The following is a 23,316-nucleotide window of genomic DNA, read 5'->3' on the forward strand; positions in this document are numbered from 1 at the left end:
TTAATTTTGACTTTACTAGGCAAATAAGCCTCTGCCCAAGTGAAAACTAATTTAGCTGCTTTTCAAGACATCAAATCAAATTTCTTTATCTCCAGAGCCTAATATGTGGCCTACTATATAGTAGATGCACAATAAATGTTTGATGAATGTTTAATGAATGAATGATGAAGATTAAGTAGTCCATAAGGATGCTTTATAAACTCTTTTAATTAGTTCTTTATTTCATTTGCTTAGCTCATCAGACCTCTTTCACAATGTGTTCACATACTATTATATAATCATTAGTGTGCACACCACTAGGCAGGAATGGTTGTAAGGCACACAAGAATTTCAAAGGCAGGGGGATTGATCCAGGGTAGGGCATTGAGTTTCACCAGCAAGCTGATACCCCTGGAGAATTTCCACCCCCCCAGATTAAGATAGCGTAAGACATGGAAAAATCTAGCTTAATAAAGACAACCCAGGGGGATCTGGGGTAGCAAGTGGGGCACTGACAGTAGTAGTACTTAAACAGTAGTGGTTCTCCAAACCAAGCAGATAATGGTATTATGTCACTGGGAAGGATGTGGAGAAAGTGAGAGAGGCAACTAAGGATACATGTGGATTGAGTTCCAGGGCACTTTTTACTGTGCACAGTTGCCTTTTGCACTCTGATAACCTGCTAGTTAGTGAAGTACTATTTATATGCTTATAATCCAGTCCCATGTCCAGCAGCCTATGTAGGACAGTTCCAATTAGGTGTCTCACACGTGCTGCATCATTTACATGGTTAGCTCAGGAGCTTTCCCCAAAAACTGTCTCTCCTGAATGTTTTCATCTCTGTAGGTCATACCACCGTCATTGACCTAGATGCAGAAAGCTGGCAGTTGCTCTCAATTCCTCTAGCTTCCTCATCCTTTATCCCTATCTACTTGGCTGCATTCCCTCTGCCAGCATCAGCCCTTGCCTCCAAATTGGACTCCCTAGATCCACTCTCAGTCCTCCAAACAATTTTATGCATAATACCAGAGTGGCTTTTATAAATAGTAACTTAGAAAATATGTCTCCCCCTTCTAGAGTCTGAATGTTTGTAGTCCCCCAACATTCATATGTTGAATCCTAATCATCAAGGTGATAGTATTAGAAGGTGGGGCCTTGGGAAACTCTTGTGTGTCTGTTTTTTTTGAGACAGGATCTTGCTTTGTTGCCAAACTGGAGTGCAGTATCCCATATAGCTCACGGTAACTTCCAACTCTTGGGATTGAGTGATCCTCCCGCTTCAGCCTCTAGAGTGACTGGCTACAGGAGTATGCCACTATGCCCTGCTAATTTTTTAAAAACAATTTTGTAGAGATGGGGTCTTTGTATGTTGCCCAGGCTGGTCCTAGAGTGCTTGCCTCAAAAGATCTCCCTGCCTTAGTGTGAGCCACCACACCTGGCCTCTTGTGTCTTTTTGTTAGGACATTAATTCCATTCATGAGGGCTCCACTCTTATGACCTAGCTACTTCCCAAAGGCCCCACTTACTAACACCGTGACATCAGGGGCTAAGATTTCAGCACATGAATTTTGGGGAAACACAAACTTAGTTCATGACACTGAGTGAAAGAATGAGAGATGAACGTACGGGAGTGCTTGTCAGGAAACAAACTAAGCAATCAGAACAAGCAAGTGCAGCCAGGGATGTGGGAAATGGGAGGTGTAAGGGACACTCAGGAGCCCACACTTAACTCCTGGCATATCAGACACCAGGATAATGGCATTAAGACCACTTCTAGATCCTCCAGAAGGAAGACCTGAGTTACCTAGGGATGCAGGATAGCCTGCAAGAGAGACAGATCTGAGTTCTAATCCTGAAGGTACAATCTTGGCAATTTACTTATAGGGCAGATGGACAGATAAAAGAATTCATTGAGTTCATTTGCGTCAGGTGCATGGCATGGCAACCTGGTATTTTGATATGACCCTTTTGATACAGTCATTATGCCATGCTAAGCTTTACCCCTCAAGGTGCTTCTGTGTAAATAGTAATAATAGTTGATACTTTTGAACACTTTTTCCCTTATTTGACAGTCTTCCAAATTCTATAGGAAAACTACCTTACTTAGTGCTCAAAAAGAAACTCTATGAAGAATTTCATTCTCATATTATGAGGCAAGCAAGGTATAGAGTGGGTGACTAACTGTCCGAAGTCACACAGCTGAACGAGGTACAGTATTTGACAACCTCGGTGATTCTACCCTACAGCTTCTCATTTGCTCCTAATGTTATTTTAATTTTGTGTCTTCTCCATTAAAGAGTAAGATTTTAAAATTTAATTTAAGGAATATCTATGGAATCAATCACCACGTGTGCATTATTAAGGACTGTGTGAAATTAAGTGAACAAATATTTATCATTGATTATGACTTTCTAGAAGAAAGCTGTAACTTCTTTATATTATTGCACCTTAACATCTTTGTGAGAGAATTTTAAAAATAGGGCAAGGAATGGTACAGGGATAAAACAGAATTTTCCAGAGCAGGTAAATTTTGAGTGCAGATGATGCTACAGTTGGCTCTGAGACGTCCTAAATGTTTGTTCTCTGGTGGTGATGAAGTCATCTTCAGAATTGATCTGCTTCCATCAGACAAATTCCAAATAGTCCAGGCTCCTAGACAAGTTTTCAAGAGAGTTAATGCACTTGAATTCATACCATTTCGGAAATCTCCACATGAAAAAAAAAAATGTTAGTTATGGGTCGTGGGGCAAAGTGTCATTTGTCTTTTTGGGGAGTATGGTCTGAATGACTGTCATCAGCAACTTTGAAGGCTGTTTTTTTTTTTTTTTTTTTCCTGTGGTGGAGTCTTGCTCTTATCGCCCAGGCTGGAGTGCAATGGCACGATTTCAGCTCACTGCAACCTTTGCCTCCTGGGTTCAAGCGATTCTCCTGCTTCAGCCTCCCAGTAGCTAGAATTACCAGTGCCCGCCACAATGCCCAGCTAATTTTTCTATTTTTAGTAGAGATGGGGTTTCATCATGTTGGCCAGGCTGGTCTCGAACTCTTGACCTCAGGTGATCCACCCGCCTCACCCTCCCAAAATGCGGGGATTACAGGCGTGAACCACCGCGCCCGGCGAAGGCTGGCTTTTTTATGATCATTGAAATCAAGTTAGAGTGCACTGTCTCTTCATAGGTAACAAATCATTGTCAACAATTGGAATCAATTCCAATGCGCTTTCTGAAGAAATGAAATTTCTGGGATATTATTAACGATGCACCTAGAAAGATAGTGAATCCAATGTACATTTTCTTCAATTTTGATAACGTTACTGTGATTCCTCGCTTGTCCAAGAGAATCGAAGAATCAGTTCGTTCTAGCTTTCTACAAATGAATTCTGCATTTCACTCAAAATGAAATAAAGAGCAAAATTATCTGAGTATACCATTAAAGTACTATATATCTGTAAATTACTTTACACTTGCTATTCTCAGCTCATCAGATTAAGCTACAATCAGAATGTGTCATTTATAAACGGAAAGTTGATCAGCTTTTTACTTCCGACCACAAGTTTATCTCCCCTCAGATACCACTGATCCATTGAGGCATTCAGCTTGCCATAGGCCAGGCTGGGGCCAGTACCAGGGCATCCACAAGGGTGCCAACCTTGTTTGCCTGGATTCCTCCAGCGGATTCGTGCAGCTGCAACTGGTTTTACCTGATCAGGAATCCTGTTTGACCGAAGAGTAATTTAGAAGCCAGAGATGAAGTGAGTAAACGTTCAACCCACGGGTAAAGGTTTCAAACGCACACTTTGTCTATCCCACCAGAAAAGTTCGATACTGTAATAGTGTTTTCGTTTCTCCTTGTCCCCCCTAAAGGTTTTCCTCAGGATAGTCCCAAAGCCTCCGTCGGTCTGGGGGCAGGAATAAGGAGAAGGGATGAGGTGACTTTTTGGACGGGGTAGGGGGACGTCTGGGCAGCCAGGGACCTGCCCATTCACTCCTCTTTCCCAGCCCCGGGAGGGCGCAGCGCCCGGGTGGGGAGCCCGCGCCAGCCCAGGCCGGCTCTGGCCTCCTGACCCAGACAGCGCAGGGCGCTAGGGATCGCTCGGCCGAGCTCGGGTCGCGCCGCCCTCAGTCTCGGGGCCACCAGCCGAGAGTTCGAGGCCTCCCCGATCCGGATGTGATGAAAAGGAGCAACAGAGGGAGAAGTGTTTCAGGAGTGTAGGAGTGGAAGGGGGGAAAGAGAGGCAGAGAGGGGGAAGGCCCCCTTGCAGGGGAGCCGGCTGGAGTGAGCTGGCTGGAAAGAGGGGGCGGAGTGCGCGGAGTCACAGCCGCCACCGCTGCCGCAGTTGCCGCCACTGCGGCGTCTGGGCTGAGCCTGAGGGAGGCGGGAGGGACGCGCAGGGGCGGCCGCTGCCGTCGTCAGGCCACCGGGGCGAAAATGCGGCCGCTGCCGGAGCCTCGCTAACTTTCCGAGGCGGAAGAGGAGGAGGAGGAGGAAGGGGCTTGGAGCGACTCGGGGGGATGCGGAGGTAGGTGGTCGTCTCCGGGCCGGGAAGAGGAGGGGTTTGATCCTTATCCCCGGGCTTCTCCCAAACCCGATCTCTCTTTCCAGCCCCTCCCCGCTGGGTCCACCTCGGACCCCCGGGACCCCGCCGCTGTCAACTTGCGTTGTAACAGTTTTCCTCGCTAGTTTCAAATCAAAACTTCCCCGGGGTGGAGTTTGAGGGAGGGAAGTGGAGGCGGAGGGAACGTCCCGCAGGGGTGGTGTGCTCTTCTCTAAAAACATTTTTTTTTTTAAATTTTTGTATATTTTTCCGCCAGAAGCAGTCAGTTCCCTGCACCCAGCACCTCACAGCCCTTCCTCCGGGCGCCCTGCGGGGCGGCGAGCTAGGCAGCAGCGGCGCGGCGCGGGCTTGGCGGAGCGGCCCATGTCCGGCGCGGGCGAAACCCTCGCTCCCGGGCCCGCGGGGCCGCAGCGCGCGGCCGAGGCGGGCGGCGGCCGGCTGGGCTCCACAGCCCAGGGTGAGTGCGCGCTTGCCAGTGGCAAGCTTCTTTGTCATTGTTGCCTTTTTCAGTTTGCTCACACGTGTACAGATGGGGGTAGGTGGAGTGCTGTGAGGAGGGGCTCCCGCCTCATAGTTGAGAACTTTTGCACAGTTCGCGTTACTCAGGCAAGTTCTTCAGGATCCTTGCCCTAGATCAACAACCGGGTAAGAGGGCGGGATCCGTTGGTCCCTCCACTCCCCCTTCGTTTGGTTGCGAAGAAACAGGATGACAGCATTGCTTCTTTCTTAAGCATATGCATGTTTGGGCCTAAGACTCAATGTGTAGGTTCTGAAGCGCTTCTCCTCTAGGTCACTTCAGCAGATCCAGGACTGCCCTAGCTCTCTGAACAAGCATGCGCTCACTCCGTTTCATCTTTCTGTTTCTTGTTGGCTCCTCTACGACCCAGTTGATAGTTCTGTTTTCTGTGACCAATGGCTTTGGAATGGCTTATGCATGTTTTCAATAACTGGTTTGTTTTGAAATAAACAAGGTTTATAAGAAACACTTTCCAGGAATGAATTAGCTTCTTTGTGTTCTTCCAAAGTGTAAACACACACAGCCTATAAAATACTCTTGTGTCTGGGGAACTTCCATAACAAGCTTCTAAAAGAGTTGAACTTTTCTTCTCTTGAAGGCCATATACTTCAGGTTTCCATTGGTGACAGAGAGGAAAGTTCTTAAACTTCTAATGCATTTTAATCTAAGGATGGTTTTGAGCTACATAATTCTGTCACTGATATATCAGAACTAAGTAATTTTTCCAGTGCTCAAAAACCTACCATATACCCTTGATTTTAGGCATATCTGATAGCTTTATTTCCCACTTCTAGTACTAATGTAGTGAATCTTAGGGAGACTTTTTTAAGGCAGCAAAATTGGGAAAGGAGTTAACTTTCAAGCCATAATAGGTAAAAGCAGAAAATGTCTGTGGTTAAATTAAAATGTTCTGGTACCCAGGGCTGTTAAACTGAATTATATTTATCATTAATTTTTGCCTCTAAATGAGTGACTCCGTTTTCTAAACAGAGAAAATAAAAATGATGAAGTGCAGAAAATCAGAGAACTAGAATGATAAACATATGTTTTCTCAGAAGCAGCCCATGTTCTCCACATTGTATTGTCAGCACAATCATTTTCCTGTCATTAGGCATGCTGTTAGTAGTCATATCGACTCGTTGATGGGCTATTTATGCTCACACTTGAGCTGCTAATCACTATTGTTAAACTAGGCTTATGTCAAAAATCAACATCAAACACCCAAGGAAAATAATTTGATTTGGAAATAGCTAATATCTACAATATCCAACTTTAATAGTTTGCATTTTTAAAATCATCTGGGAGAATGTGCAGTGGTACTTGTATCTGTGCATTAGAATGCTGGATTGTGTCATGTGATCTGACCTTAAGAACCAGAGCATCTAGAATGGCCTGAAGTAGCACATTTGTTGGGTACAACACACATTATCAGTGTAGAAACTCTTGGGTTTCTACCTGAAACTCTTGGGTTTTACCTGAAAATTGCCTTAGCTTTAGCAACATAGTTAGACATTTTAAAAAATTATTATTAGTTTAACTTTGATTGAAAACTTTCTTTAAATGGGAATCAATGTAATTTAAACATAAAGTTGATTTTTAAAAAGAGAATCTGCAGAATCTTGTTAAAATACTGTATTTTAAACAGGCGATCTCATAAGGTGTATTTAAAGAAAGAAATTCTTGGAGCAAATGGGTAGAGGAAAGCTTCAAGGGAAGCTTGGTTAGGTTGGTTTTATTGATAAAGACATTTGTGAAGAAGCTTTGCTCGAAGGCCACTCTACTCTTAAGCCCTTTCTCAAGTTCTTTTATCCTCTTGCTTCTGTCCTTGGATTCTTTGTCATCCTTTCTGAAGAATAGCTTAATAATTCTTCAGTAGGATATGGCTGCTTAGTTAATAGAAACCCAATTTTTAAATTCTTTATATTAAAGTCAGTAAGAAAGGTGGAATTTTAAATACAAATTAACAGAAAAAAAATTATTTCAGAACATGAAGGATATGATCAAGTCTATCTCTGCAAAGTTAAATATACATATATAGGTTAATAATGACATTTACAAGCTCTACATTTATTACTGTACTATATTGTGATGAGCTATCCACACTGTTAACCAAAGGCATGGAACATTACAGTTGAAAGTAATTTTAGGGATTCTCTAATCTGAACTCCACATCAAGTCTAAAACTCAGTTCTACATCCTTTTAGGTGTTTTGTTAAAAAAACCTGTAGTGCAGCCCATTCTAGTATTAACATTAAGAATTAGAAAGGTTGTCCATATTAAGCGCATACTCTCCCTCCTTAAAATTTCTGCCTTTTTGCTGTGGTTCTGCAAGCTTTACTATTGTTTTGAAAGCATTAAAAAGCATTACAAATCTTTCCCATGTGTTTTGAAAATAGTTACAGAGCAGGGACACAAGCTTACATGCTCCAGGCTGTAAGAGAGAACCAGGATAGATGTCAAACAGTATGGAGCAATGGGGAGTTTAGGGAACTGGAGAGCTCATGGACCAGGAAACAACATTCCTCAGTTTTAGCTAATTGTTGCCATGTGGGTTAGTATCTTCAGATATTTCAAGTGATACTGGAAATCCAGATCTGTATGTATTATCTCTCCATTTTTAAGGGTTTGCAACTAATTAAACACAAATTTTGTCCGGGCCAAACTAAACAACCACCACTGTAGGCTGGATGTGGCCTCTGAGCAGCTGATTTGTGATCTCTCTTACAGAAAATAGAAAGTAAACATGCAATTTAAAGCTATATTCTTATTTGTGACTACCTTGTGAAATGTTGATTTACTTTCTCATGCAAAGTACTTGTATACATGTCTTGATAGGTGAAAAGCCGTTTGAATTATACTTACTTTTATTTTAAGAGAGAATGGATCTTGTTTATGTGGTCCCTCTAATTGCCATTTGTCCTGTTTTGATTAAGTATTTTAAAATTTGTGTTATAAAACAACATTGAAAATGTAGGTATTTGACCTTTGGTGCAATAGTTACTAGAACTCCTATAATCCAAAGAGCCTTTGAATTAATTGCTTCTTTCATAAGTTTGAGATTTGTAACTAGAGAGGTCTTTAGAAATAATTTAATCCAGCCTGCTCATTTTTTAGATAAGGGAAAGGATGTCCAAAGAATTTAAGTGACTTGCCCAAGGTCTTATACTCAGTCACTAGCAAGAAATCAGGGTGGAAGCACAAATTATAACATAAATTGTATGCCATTGTGATAAATGCAGTTGAAGTAGAGAGTCAGTTCAACCTTTTTATAGGGCTGGATTCATTGACAACAGGCTTGGGATATCATGAATCACTTGAGCTTGTTCCCATCCCTGTATCTTTCCCCCAACCCCCGCCACATTACATTTGCCAAGATGTAGACCGTTGGACTCTGAGTGCTGGAATATACTTTAATGTGATAATGTGTGATTTAATGCACTCTTCTCTCATGGGAGAGTCCTCTGAGACTATTAGGCGGACTTCTCTTAGCAGGATGCAAAATGCCAGTGAAGTTAATTAAAAATAATCTAAAATAGAAGCTGGGGAGAAAATCAAGTTGAAATTACATAAGAAGAGCTTTGACTTAGAAGCTTAGCTGAGTTGTCAGTAGCTTATAGAGGCTAATCAGATTTTCTTTTTGGGAAGCCAGTTTATTTCAATGTACATAATGTATACTTGTACATATCTGTAGTCTTCTATTTTTATCATATTATTTTATCCTTTTGACTAAGGATGGCATTTCACAGAATGTGTCATCTTTGAACAGCTTCTAATCCTGGTTCTCTACTGGGGACAATTTTGTTCTTCAGGAAACATTTGGCAATATCTGGAGGCATGTTTGATGGTCATAATGGGGGTGCTACTAGCATCTAGTAAGTGGAGGTCAGGGGCACTTCTGAACATTCTGTAATGCATAGGATAGGACAGCCTTTACAAGAAAGAATCACCAGTAATGTTGAGATTGAGAAACCCTGCTATCCTTGAGGCAACTGACGTTTTTGGCTTCATCCCAGACTTACAGAATTAGGATCTCTGGATGTAAGAGCCAAGAATTTGCATTTTAATCAAGCTTCAGGTGCTTCTTAACTCCAGTTGAGAACCATTGTTTTATAGGCTTTAATCTCTAAAAAGATGTGTTATATTGAAAGACTTTTAAAAAGTCTTTTTTTCTCTTTTTTTCTTTTTTTTTGGAGGGAAAGGCTTCAGAAAGCTTTTTAAAAGTTCAGCTTTTCAAGTTCCAAAGTTTAAATTGTTATCACTCCATGTAAACTCTCTAATGATCCTCTCCAAGATTTTTATCATATGCTTCAATTCATCCTCAAAATACTGCTGCATAGTCATCCTCAAAAAAGCTTATTTATTTTCATAATTATATGCAGTATAATACAAATACATTTTGAACATTATAAAAGAAATGCAAAAGTAAAATTTAAAAAGGATAACAGACTAAATACATAGAATTTTAATATTTATTTTACTATCTCAGCAGATATTCTTGCTATCCTATACTTTGGAGACTCCAACATATGGCAAAACAAGGAAAGAAGTCTCCAGTTTTCGCATGAGTTGTGTTCCATTGTAAATTGGACTTTTGGAACCTGGATTCTACTTTCTCATAGAAACAGAGTGATAAATTATATTTAGTTCCCTAATAAATGTCATAAGATTGTTAGAATTAAGTTTTATTAAATTGTGTGTGCCTATAATAACTCACAGAAAACATACTATTATAAAACTGGCAGCAAATACAAATAACCAAGAATAAAATTAAACTGAATAGAAATTGGTTTAAAACATTTTTTGAATACAGTTGCTTGAGGAAGGACAGGCTTAATCAGAAGAATATAGAAAGACATGTAGATTTGAAAGAGGATTTGGGAACATTTTCAATTTAGAAAATGAGTCTTTTAACTTATACTTCTAATTTTTTATGTCTAAAGGACCTAATGTACATTTTATGATTTTAGTTATACAAGTGGAGGGCTTAGCTGGGCATATTCATTTTCCCTTTGTTAAAAAAAGAACTAAATGAGTAAGAGAAGGATGTAACTGGGAAAAAAACTAAAAAGGGAGGAAGGAAGTGGTTAAAGAAGATATATCTGTAAATTTAAGAAAGCATTTGGAGAGGTTGACCTGTTTTAGTTGAGAACTGTGAAAAAAAAAAAAGTTCTAAGGAATAGCATGGTACATGCTGAGCCTGTGGCTGGCATATTAAGGAAATCAGTGCCATAGTAGAGGCACAAAGAAAGTGTGACGGCAGAACATGGGTAAGAGAAAATGTCTCTAGTAGGGGATTCGGAAAAGCCTCAAGAAAAGTTTTGATTTGAGTTGGACCAGGAAGCATAGCATGGTTGTAGGACTCAGCTCTGTGGAGATACCTGGTAGCAAAGAAGGCTTGGGGGAGATGATTACAGAATATTGGGTACTTCACCAAGACCATTGTATGGGCTGTATGAAGGGGCACAGAACAAGGTAGGCTAAAGTCAGTTCAGGAGGGCCCTGATTCTCTTGCTGAGGAGCTTGCATATCTCTTCTGTAGGAGTTGGTGACCACTGATTTTTCTTAAGAAGAAAAGGACAGGACCCACTGGTGTTTTTAGGAAAACTGTTCTGGTGACAGTTCATAGAATGGTTTTGGGGGAAGAAGCAAGAGTGGAGGCAGTGATTATAATAGGCTGACAAAAGATTAGAGGACTTACGGCAGCATTAGCAGGAGTAAAATTGAGGAAACTGATTTAAGAACAATAGCAAAAGTAGGATAGAGCTTTACTTAGCTGTGAGAATCCCTGAGGGAATAGATTTTTACTTACTCATCTTTGAAACTCCTGAGACCAAGCACAGTGTCCACATTCTGATGAATTGATATGATTGGGTAAAAGATATAGATATAGATGTCTGTCTATCTATCTATCTATCTATCTATCTATCTATCTATCTATCTATCTCTCTATCTTGAGATGGAGTCTTACCCTGTCGCCCAGGCTGGAGTGTAGTGGCGTGATCTCGGCTCACTGCAACCTCCATCTCCCAGGTTCAAACAATTCTTCTGCCTCGGCCTCCTGGGTAGCTGGGACTACAGGTGTGTGCCACCACACCTGGCTAATTTGTTGTATTTTTTAGTAGAGATGGGTTTCACTATATTGGCCAGGTTGGTCTCAAACTCCTGACCTTGTGATCCGCCTGCCCCAGCCTCCCAAAGTGCTGAATTACAGGCGTGAGCCACCGTTCCTGGCCGGTGGTTGGGCAAAATATTTTATATGGGAGATGGTGGAAAAGTAGAAATTTAAGGTAATTCATCAGTTTGCTTTGGAGCCTGAGTGGAAGCCTAGGAAGAGCTGTTGAGCCTTCTTAGTCACAGGAGCATTGGATATTTGGTGGATACAAAAGATGAAAAGAGTTGTGGTTTGTTTAAGGAGAAACAGGGTGCATGGAAGACTTCTCTTGCTTGGATGGGTGGATTGAGTACACTCACTGTGCACTAATGAGAAGAAAGCCAGAAGATAGAGGGAAATTGAAGAAGAAAGGAGATGGAAGAAGGAGGAAGTGGTGCAGTAGGTATTTGTAAGGGAAAGATAAAAATTCTGGGAAGGAATGGGAAGAAGAGACCAGTGTTTGGAAAGTTGGGAATGTTCCTCTTTGAGATGGAGGTGGGAGAAAAGGATAGGTGATAATCTAGACAAAATTTGATATGAAAATAAATATTGAGGGCCTATATCCTGGCAAAGTAAATGGTAACAATTTCTGAGAGCAAAGGAGGTTATGATGAATCAAGAAATTTGAGATGTCTGGAAAAGATTTGGAAGAGGGAAGAATTAAAGAGGTAGTCAATCTGCGGCAAATAAAGTGCCTGCTGGGTAACACAAAGAGATTAACTAGGACTGAATGGCATGAATTCTTAGTGGAAGTGATCAGCATGGTTGATTGTCTTTCTCAGCCAAGGAGCATGCAGGAGCTTGGGAAGGGAAACAGATAGAATGGATTTTGCAGTTAGCACAGGGTTAGAGGTTGGCAGGGTGGGAGTGATGAGAGGACGACAAGGGATGTGTATCACGCATGTGTGGGAAGAGTGTGTTTATGTTAACTCGTCTTGTATTCCAGGCTGGGAAGATAATCCAGAGACCAGAAATGCGATTGACAGACTAAGACTTCTGGCGATAAAAAATTATGGCTGTTGCTTTGTTTGGTCAGTTCACATACAAGGATTTAATATATATGATTGAGTGACCTTTACAGGGCTATGAGGGAAGCTGTGGAATTTTTGGGTGTGTAAAGGCTTTTCCTGTTTCTTTGAACCTCGTTTCCTGGATCTTGTTGAGATGATTTCATGGAAAGAAGACCTAATAACAGTGTACGATTATTTTACTGGATTATATTTCTATAATAATAAAAGGTTTGGGGATAACAAGGAAACTTCAATTGACACAATCTAAAAGTTAGGCCATTTGCAAATACAAAGTTATTTAGAACAACAACACATGAAACAGGTAAAAAAAAATTCAACCAGATTATCTTTCTGAGACAATGTAAGTATTCTCTTGTACAAAGGCAGAGGATAAATCAAGTGATTTCTATGTTTCTACTTCTCAAAGTATTTGGTTTTTATTAAGAGAATATATTATGTACTGACTAGATTCTAGATTTTGGACAGTTTAACTACAGTGATTCATTAGAGTAGATCAAAGAAAGATGCTGCAGCCCTTCTGTCTTAAACAGTGCTATGTGTATGCACCAGTGTTTTGGATACTTGATCTCTCTCCCTCCCTCCCCTTTTCCTCCTCCCTCTCTCTCTCTCTTTGTCTTTCCAGTAACTTTACTGAAGTTACTTAAACTTTTAATATCTTCTTTTTACATTAGCCTACATGTCCTGTAGGAGGAAAGCTTTTTAACCTTAAGTTTTTGAAGTCTAGTTATATTTTATAGATTCTTCTTCTAATCACTTAGGGTTTGCTAAGTAGAAACTATGAGAAGAGTTATTTTAACATGAATTTAATTTCGTTTGTGGTTTTTACTTACAGTCTACTTCTGTTTTCAGATTCACACCCACATGATCTCAAGTGAGATGATTCATATGCACGTGCTTTTATGCCCAATTAGTTTCAGGAACAAAGTCTGAAATTAATTTTTATGCTAGCACATATATTTTACTATTGAGAGATTTGAATGGGAAAACCCTGCCCACAAATACTTTTCGGTGTGCCTACAAGGTCCTGTGAAAATTAAGAATGTATAGTTTTGTCCACAAGGAATTTCTCAACAGGATGAGAGAGGATGAGACACAAATGTGTACTAAATTAAATTGCAACCTCTTACTGAAATATCGATTCAAGATTAGAATAACAGCCATGTGACAGATTAATTTATGGCCAGATGCCAACTACTGGTATCATCTCGGAGCAGGTAAATTTAGAGTTTGAGAGAGGATTTCAGGATGGTGAGAAGGAATCAGTTGTGTCTAATTTGGACTGCTAGTGACCACAGTTAAAGAATACACAGTTTGTAGGGTTTTTTGGTGAGAATTATGCTGGGTTGAGCCTTGAAACTAAGGTACCTTGTGGTCGAGCGGGTGACAGGCTCTCTGAAACTAGGTGGCAGAGTATGAAGGAACCAGCTTCCTCTCTTTACTTTTGCCACTCCGAGGCATTGTCCTCCTACTCTTTTTCATGGCGAATCAGCCTGATCTTTCTGGTGTTTGTAAACGTAGACACTGCTTTTGGGTCTCTATAAACATAGTTCTTATTTCTTTCATTATCCAAGCAATACATAAGATCTGGCAGGTTATACTATTTATTTCTCATGGGGATACAAGAGAAAATTATTAGGCATGAGAAAGTATGGGAGTTTACAACATAAAATATATACAGTGTTCAAATAACTATATCAGTTTTTCATCAGTATGCAAAATGGATATAATTTGTACATCAGCTAAGGAGTAACATATTTAATCTTGGTGTTAGGAAAGTATTTTTGATTGGAGGGTAAAGAGACTGAGGCACTGGTAGTGGGTGTGGAAAAGAAAGTATAGATTTGCGAGAAATTGGGGAGTTATTACTAGCAGGATCTGGTAATTGATTATTTTGGAATAGGCGACATAAAAAGAAAATAAAGAGTTGAAGGAGATTCTGTGACTACTATTAACTAAGACACAGGCAACAGTTATGGAAACAGGCAGGAAGAGAAGAAAAGTGTTGATGAATTTTGGGAAATTTTGAGTCTGAGTTGCTAAAGATATATTTATGTAGAGTTAAAACTTCAAATCTGTAGCTCAGGATGGGTGTCAGGGCTAGGATAATGGATCTACAAGTTATCTTCCTGAAATTTACTGAAACTGTAGAAGCTGATGAGACTGCAAAGATGGTAGAGCCAGAAGAATATAGGTTGTGGTCTTAGAGGATAATCTAAAGAACTAATTCCTCCACAGGAAGGGTGGGGAGGGCCCAGAAATTGAGAGGCTGAGTTAGTGAAGTTTATAAGAAGTTCCCAATTTGGGCCTTTATGAAAATTGACAGAGGACACACCTTCTGATTTCAATTCTATATCTACCATTCTGAAGTCCCAGAAATTAATTTCAATATACTTCAGATTCACTTACAATTATCTTATTTGTGCCTTCACCACTATTTGAAAAACTCTTCCCTGTCCTCTATTTATTTCAAGATCAGACTCAAATCATAACTCTGAAATGCTCTTACAGATTAAACAACCCCCTTTGATTCACTTTTGATTTCCACTAGCCTTCATTCTTGTAATAGTGCCAAGTAAGGGTTCATTGCTTAACTAGAGAGCTTGAGACTAAAAGTGTTCTTGATAAAATAACTCTGTGTAACTGAGAGGTAACAGAAAAGTTTTTAAACTGTGGTGCATATGCAAGTTACCATGCTGAAAGACTAAAGATGGGTGTGAATCTTCCATTCCTTCTTTTTTCTTTTGAGATGCAGTGTCACTCTGTCACCCAGGCTGGAGTGCAATGGCGTGATCTTGGCTCACTGCAACCTCCACCTCCCAGGTTCAAGCAATTCTCTTTCCTCAGCCTCTTGAGTAGCTGGGATTACAGGCGTGCACCACTGTGCCCAGCTAATTTTTGTATTTTCAGTAGAGACAGGGTTTCACCATGTTAGTCAGGCTGGTCTTGAACTCCTGACCTTGTGATCCTCCCACCTCGGCCTCCCAAAGTGCTGGGATTACAAGCGTGAGCCACTGTGCCCAGCCTCCATTCCTTTTTATAATGGAGTTAATAGACTGCCAATTAAGGGACCTGCTATAGATATGGTGTCTCTGGATTTTGGCAATCAGACAACCTCTTTCATGATAGTTTTCTAGACAAGATTAAGAAGGCTATTGTGCCTATAAGAGTGATTAGAATGTGATGCCTCTGAAAAACCATTGAATGAACTGGGCGTATTTAGCACAGAGAAAACAGAGGAACATAAGATACTTTCTAATATGGCACTGTCAAATGGAGAGAAGATTAGACTTTGATTTTTTTACTTTGTTTGATTTTGCAAAAAGCAAAATACGATGAATCAGTGAAAATTTTAGGGAAGTAGATTTTAGCCAAATGTGAGGAAGGTCCGAATAATTTAAACACCAGAAGTGGAGTAAGCTATTTCCTGAGGCCATTTCTCTATCCCTGTAAGTATTCATACCTACAGTCCTTGGCCTATTCTTGAGAATGTTGAATGTCGAATGTTTTCATCTGAATTTATTTTATCAGGTTGTCAGAGGGGCCTCTGAGAGCCCATTTAACTCCAGATTTCATAAGCCCGTGAATGTTTGGCTTTAGTATGAGCATATTGTTTGGCTGAATAAACATAACTGAACCCGTATGTAAGAAGGAAGGAGTTTGCTGTGCCTCAAGGTCAATCATCCTAAAAATTTATTCTTAGGGTAAGGAAAAGTAGGTTTAGATGTAAAAGGTGCAAGAGACTAAGATGACTGAGATGTGTCCTGGGTCCTCATATCAGATTGCTGTTATCCAAGGGATTCTTTTCTTTTCTTTCTTTCTTTTTTTTTTTCTCAGAGGGAGTCTCCCTCTGTCGCCCAGGCTGGAGTGCAGTGGCGCGATCTCCGCTCACTGCAAGCTCCGCCTCCCGGGTTCACACCATTCTCCGGCCTCAGCCTCTCAAGTAGCTGGAACTACAGGCGCCCGCAACCACGCCCGGCTATTTTTTTTGTATTTTTAGTAGAAACGGGGTTTCACCATGTTAGCCAGGGATGGTTTCGTTTTCCTGACCTCGTGATCCACCCGCCTCGGCCTCCTAAAGTGCTGGGATTACAGGCGTGAGTCAACGCGCGCAGTCCCAAGCGCTTATTTTCTTAAGTGGAAAGCGCACAATTCTTCCTTCTCCCTTCATGAATTTAGAGCCCTGATTTATTGAGATGTATGTTAAATGATTGCTGCACTTTGTACCTATTTCTTTGCATATTTATACTCAATTGGATTTTCATATAATTTTGTAATTTGTTTTCCAATTTTGTTTGTGCATATTCCATTCCTTTTACCTACCCCAAACCTATAAAGTGATTGAGTCAGTATAATTTGCCCGCCATTCTTTTGGGTCTAAACATACCATATGCTTCTAAATACATAAGAAGCCCTTCACAGGAATATATTTTAGATCTTGCTCAGAAGTCTTATTATTTTTCAAAATACTGATAGTAATGAATTAATTAAATTACATTGATTTAAGCATTTGACTTACTCAACAAACAGTTATAGTGTATGATTATATAACTTCCTTGTGTTTGCAAAATCTTGAAATTTATGCATATGTTCATTCACTCATCTGTTTAAATGCTTTGGTTATCTTAACGTGTATTTTTGGACAATGCGATTTTAATCCATTTTAGAATGTTAGGCAAAGCAGGTTGGTTTTGCAATGTTCCTTAAAGGTCATTAAGCTTGAGGGTTTTTTTTTTTTTTTTTTGGATCAGTGAAGAAGTAAAATTCCAGAGCCTCAGGTCTTCCTGAAAGCTGCCTTATCTTTGGTTTTTTAAAGGTTACAGTTGGGAAACATTTGCAGAATTTCCACATTATTCTGAACTACGGGGAAAATACAGACCTAGTTTTTTTTTGGTTACTTTTCCCAGAGATTTTAGTCTCAGATTACTTGAAATTTCATAAACTAGAATACATATCGATCATCTGTAATAATGCTGGTGTTTTAATGGAAGAGTAAATATGAAATTGTTTAAAGCAAGTTTGTTATAGATAAGGGAGGTATGAATATAAATTGCATATCAACAATAACAATATATATAATATGCAGATTACAAATGCTCTGTCATAGATTATCATCAAATATTTAATGGAAGTGTATGAGAGCTCACATGCAAAAGTCTCAAAATTTAAACACAAAGGAGCTAGTTATACTCCTTTTTATAAGAATAGAAGTATATTTTACACTGATTAAGTTTTATGAGGTTTTATAAAAATTCCTGCCAAGGAACATAATTTATATTAGTCTTTCTGGAAGTAAGCAAATAAAGTATGAGTAACAAGTAGAAAATGTATTTTTCTTTTTTGTTTTTTTTTTTTTGGTTCGTGAGTTTACACACACTTCTGCCTGGTTCAGTAGAATATTTGAGGTGGCTTATAGGAATACTTTTTAAAAAGGATTAAAACAGAATAACGGTAAATATAAGTAGACTAGGAAACCCAAGCCTGGGGAAATCAGAATGTATAGGTATAGGCTGTGGGGTCAAACACAGTTATTCAATTTTGTATATAGATGTGCGTTCAAAAGAAAACTTTTGGAGGATATACTTTTCATTGTCTATAAGGAAAAAAATAACATACAGCTACTCAAAGGAAACAATACTTTTCCTTGTATTCAGTCTGGAAACATACTTATTGTCTGGTTTTTCATATAGAGATTACTGAATGGATACTGCCCTTACCAGCCTCCTTATGATTTATTTATAGCATGTTTTAAAAAGGTGCTTATTGCAATAACACTTAATGTAATAACAATAGCCAGTGTGAATGAGCTCTTATTCTATATCAGACACTGTGCTTTCCTGGCTTGATTTCATTTATTTCCACATCCACCTTACGAGGTAGAGACTGTTTTTACTCCCATTTAAAGATGAAGAAACTGGCAAAGATTAATTTGTCCAAGATCCACATCATTAGTGGTGGACGCAGGCACCCTGATTTTAGATCCTTTGCTTTTAGTCGCTTCTCTAGTGCAGCGTAAAATTAGGAGAGAGTCCTTCTGTCCCAGAGACACTAATGAGAATCCTTTTATTCATCAGGAAGACTTCAAGTATTGGACTTTTAAATGACAATATTGCCCCCATTTTTTTGAAAACTGTGGCATGTACAGAAATTTGAAGCAACATTCTCAGGTTCTTCTGTTACTATAATATTATTTGTTAAAAGCATTCAGTTATGGAGATAATATTATTGCTTGATTATAAATTGTTGGAGAAATATCCCTCTTCAATAGTTTGAACAATTGTCTTATAGAAAAGGTAAAGCTTACTATTTCTACCTACAAAGGGCAGAACTAAGAATAGTTATAAATGACTTAATAGCAGATTTATGTTAAAAAAAAAAAAGAATAACTTGTTAATGCACCAATCTGACCAAGAATACAAGGTGTCCCCTTGTGAAGTAGCAATCATTGAAATTTTGGAGAAGGGCTGAATATTACGGTAGACTTTTCTACACTGAGTGGGATATGAAACTAGCTGAGCTGCAGATCTTTTCCAACTCTGGATTTTATCCTCCTGTTTCCAACTGTATATCTATCTCTGAGATTCTGTTTTCTTATCAGTAAAACTGGGCTAAGTTTTTCTCTTTATTACACTGTTGATGGTTCTGAAGATCAAATAAATATTATATATTTAAGTCCTTTGAAAACCATTAGTACTATAATTCCAAACATTGATTATTCTTTCAAACAAAGAAAACTTTTTTTTTGAAACTTATGTAACAAACACATATTAGTTGAGTGGCTGTTATGTGGCATATATCATATTTTATATGTTATTTTCTAATTTATTATTAATGTTCTTATATTTTTCTCTTTTGCTAATTACCATCTTATTATTTTATCCTCCAACTGTTGTAGACAAGTAAAACTACCAAGTTTTAAATTTAGATAATGCCAACTAAGTAAAATGTTATAGAATTTTAAATTAAACAGAAATTCTATTTACCTGAATATTTTTCATTCTCCTTCAACAGGAAGAATTGAGATTGGAGAAGATTGTTTCTTACCATTCATGCCCTTCTTTAGAAACAGGAAGATAAAGGGTATTGATTCTGTAAGATAGACAGTCATTTCTGAGTAGGACATATTGTATTTAAATTGATCATTTGGAACCCTTACTTTTTCCATTTACTCTCACTCAATTCATGTTCGTCACTTTCTTTGAGAATTAATTCAAATCCAATGCCCTACAATGGCTTTTCTATGATTTCCTCGACTCCATTTTAAACACTCTTCTGCGTGTGTGTGAGCTTTTGGCTCTATTGTTTAGTTCTTGTGCAGAATCAGATTTGCAGAATTTTAGAGCCAGAAAGGCCTCTGCGTTCATCCAGTTCAATGCTCTAATTTCCTGATGAAGAGGATGAAGACAATGAGTCCCAGTCACACAGCTGGTCAGCCTTTGAGCCAGAATTATGTTGGAGCAGTTGTCACTACCTTCTGTTTTGCAGTTGCTTGATTGTTTATGTGTGTGTGTTTGGTCTCCCCAGTGAGAAGATTTGTTGCCAGGGAACTAGCCTTTTTCTTCATCCAGAGAAAAGTAGTTCTTCGTCACTTGTTTGTCCAGAGTAGACATACTAGGATGCTCAGGAGCTAGCCTTTGGAAGTAGATGCCAGTGGTGTTCAACTATCCTTTGATCTAGTACTATTTTTAATGCATCTTCAATTTTTATTTTGAAATCTAAAACGTATTTCTTTTATCCCATTATTAGTAGAATTGATTAGCATGATATATAATTCAGATTTTGCATTCTTTTTTATTTTTTGAGATGGGATTTCAGTCTTGTTGCCCAGGCTGGAGTGCAGTGGCATGATCTTGGCTCACTGCAACCTCTGTCTTCTTGGATTCAAGCGATTCTCCTGCCTCAGCCCCCAAGTAGCTGAGATTACAGGAATGCGCCACCATGCCCAGCTAATTTTTTGTATTTAGTGGAGACGGGGTTTTACCGTGTTGGTCAGGCTAGTCTCGAACTCCTGACCTCAGGTGATCCACCCTTCTCAGCCTCCCAAAATGCTGGGATTATAGGCGTGAGCCACCATGCCCAGCCAGATTTTGTATTCTTAATAGTTATCCTTACATGGAGACAGAAATAAATACCTCTATATTAATTCAATGATTAGATACAAATCTATTTTCTAGTACTTAGAATACTGTGACAAGGGGATGAGTATCAAAGTCTGTATCTCAATATTTGATATACCTAAGTTTTTTTTTCTTGATATAAATAGTTGTGTAGTACAAGATAAGAGTTCACTTAGAGTAGTGCCCCTCAAGCCGGGCCATATATCATGATGACATCACTCCCCCAGCCCCACACACACCTGAGTTGAAATCTCTTAGCTTGGGCCTGTGCATGTTTATGTTTCAACTGTACATACGGTTCTAATCCCAAGCCAAAGTAAAGGACCATTGGCTTAGAAGGACAGCATTGTTGAGATAATGAAGGCCCCCTTTTAAGAGAAAATTGCTTTGGGTGGGGGAGATGTATGCCTGTTGGACATGTAAATAGAAATCTTGTAGAAAGTACAGACTGATTTCATACGTGACCAAAATCACCTGACTACCTATGGGTTATCTTTCAGGCCTACCTACTAGTTGAGTTGCAACTACAAACCTCCATTATACAGAGTGAAATTTATTAAACCAGGGCTGAGTTCTCTGTTTCTCATTTCAGAAATAACACAAAAAATCTACTCTGATAATAGAAATTGGTTACTAGAAACTTCCATTTTGTTATTGTAATGAGTAGTGGCTGACTCAACCAATTGAAAGCTTTAGTAAGGTTGGTTTCATGTTTGGATATCATGGTCGCCATCTTACAATTATCTATCAATAAATCCTGATCTCTCTTCAGAGCATTTCTTCAGTGTTATATGTAACTGCCCACCATTTATGAGACTGCCATATGGGTAGCTCACTGAAATGAGTAAATAGTAAGAATATATTAATAAAATGACATGCATACATTTGAAAGTCACAGAACAGTCAAGTGGTCATAGAAGTTTAGTTTGTACAAGTGGACAATTGGCAACAGTCAATTTCAATTATTTTTGTTGGGAACCTTTTCTGAATCTTGCTTTGGGCTGGGTGCTGCAGATCACAGCAAAACCCTGAGACCAGCTTTTGAGCCAAGACATTTAGTTTTCAAGAGAAGTAAAGTTGAATAGACTGAGAATAGTGAATTAATAGTAACTGCATATTATTTACTATTTATTGAATATAATCAGACAGAGAATGATAGTTTTTTTCTTTTTTGACCTGAGATGGACACTGGGAATCACCTAATTCTAGAATTTCACAGATAAGGAAACTTTTTAAAAAATGTGATAAATTGTCCATTAATAACAGTTTAGAGCAGGAAGAACTTTATTTTTTACCTAGAGTGGGTTATATAGTTGCACATCTATGTGTATATGGACCACATGGCATTTTCATTTATTCAATGGAGAATTGAGAGGGTCTGTGTTTAGCACTCGAATATTGGACATGATTCAAATATGAGTTAAGTGTGTCTAGAGGCTTTATTCATACCTATTTTCTTTTAGTCAGCAATGCTTCATAATGCCTTGGTTTCATGAATTAATTTTAATGGAATTAAACTTGAACAGCTCAAAATTATATAATTAATTTCATTCAGCTTCAATTAAAGTTACTAATTGAATCAAGCCTACTAGCATGACACCTGGCGGCAGTCAGCTACATAACAATGGCAGCAAGTATTTAGGACTCTGCCGATGAGCTAGTTCATGTCTACTAGTGAGTTTCTATGAAAAATCTCTTTTATTGATAATCTCAGAATGTCCTTGAGTTGACTGTAGCAGTGGAAAGATTTCTGGAGTTGTTTAAAAAAGTAAAGATTTTAATTGAAACTAACATATCTCATGAAGATTACATTTCTCTATGATAATGCTGAGTAAATGTTACATAAATCTAGAACATATTGGTTTAGTATATTTTCAATTTATATTTTACTGCTATTTGAATATGGTTTTGTTTATAAAAATCCTTGGAATTTAAGACCCCATTTGCTTCAGAGACCTTAGCCTCTGGACTATTTACATGTCCAACAGGCATACATCTCCCCCACCCAAAGCAATTTTCTCTTAAAAGGGGGCCTTCATTATCTCAACAATGCTGTCCTTCTAGGCCAATGGTCCTTTACTTTGGCTTGGGATTAGAACTAGCCACCTCCCAAGTGGGTGTCCATCTATTTTTATGTGTTGAAATTTGTTTCATGGCAGAACTTTTTAATTGTTGTGAAATCCCCATGGTACATGAAAAATTTTTGCATGTGCAGAAATTTTTTCCTTCCACTGGAAATGTTAACACGGTTGACTAACAACTTCTGTTTGAATCTCTTTCCTTTCTTTGCTTCCATGGCTTAACATCATGCAGTTTTTCTTACTTCTCTAACTCCTTCCTAATTGTACGGACTCTTCTTGGTACTTGGTACTCTTCTTGATATTTCTTAATATATTCGCTCTTTTAGTGAGTCATTAATTTGAATGGCTTTGGAAATCAAGTTTAGAAAGATGACTATTTCTAGCTATAACCTTTTTTCTGACTTGCAAATTCAAATGTCCAATACTTAATTCATCCACTAGACTGTAAACTCCAAGAAAGCCTGGGCAGCATTTCATAATTCATTGTGTCCTCATCAACTAGCAAAATGCTTAAACATCTACTATGCAAAAATATATATTACTGAAAGCATAAATTGGTCTTCTGATTTTTAGGCTTTCCCAGTCAAATCCAGACTGAGAACTTGGTCATATCCAGCCCCACCTTCCTTGATTATCTCTACAAACCTCTAGTTAGTTTCTCACATTTACTCCCTATTCCATCTTGTTATCCAGTTAATTATACTCTTATCAACTTCAATATGGGCTTTGCGAAGTCTCTCCTTTAGTTTCCCTTACTGTATTCTCCCTCTTAGATGGATCCATACTCCAATGGAATCATCTGAGTTCAACCTCTTCTCCCTCAGTTGAAATAGAATCTTTGATTCTGGTACCCAGGAACATGTTAAGCGGCCTGGCGCAGTGGCTCACATC

The 23,316-nt window shown here is 38.9% G+C and overlaps 1 protein-coding gene across 1 annotated transcript in view; it reads left to right on the forward strand.

Moving 5' to 3' along the window:
• The first annotated feature begins 4,842 nt into the window (after nucleotides 1-4,842).
• MDFIC (MyoD family inhibitor domain containing) overlaps nucleotides 4,843-23,316 on the forward strand; it is a 91,462-nt gene continuing 72,988 nt past the window's right edge. Inside the window, exon 1 of the mRNA XM_015134771.3 lies at nucleotides 4,843-4,988. Within this exon, the coding sequence (XP_014990257.1) occupies nucleotides 4,895-4,988 (94 nt within the window). The 5' untranslated portion in view covers nucleotides 4,843-4,894. The remainder of the gene's footprint in view (nucleotides 4,989-23,316) is intronic.

The sequence above is a fragment of the Macaca mulatta genome, chromosome 3 (assembly GCF_049350105.2).
Source record: "Macaca mulatta isolate MMU2019108-1 chromosome 3, T2T-MMU8v2.0, whole genome shotgun sequence".
NCBI lineage: Eukaryota > Metazoa > Chordata > Mammalia > Primates > Cercopithecidae > Macaca > Macaca mulatta.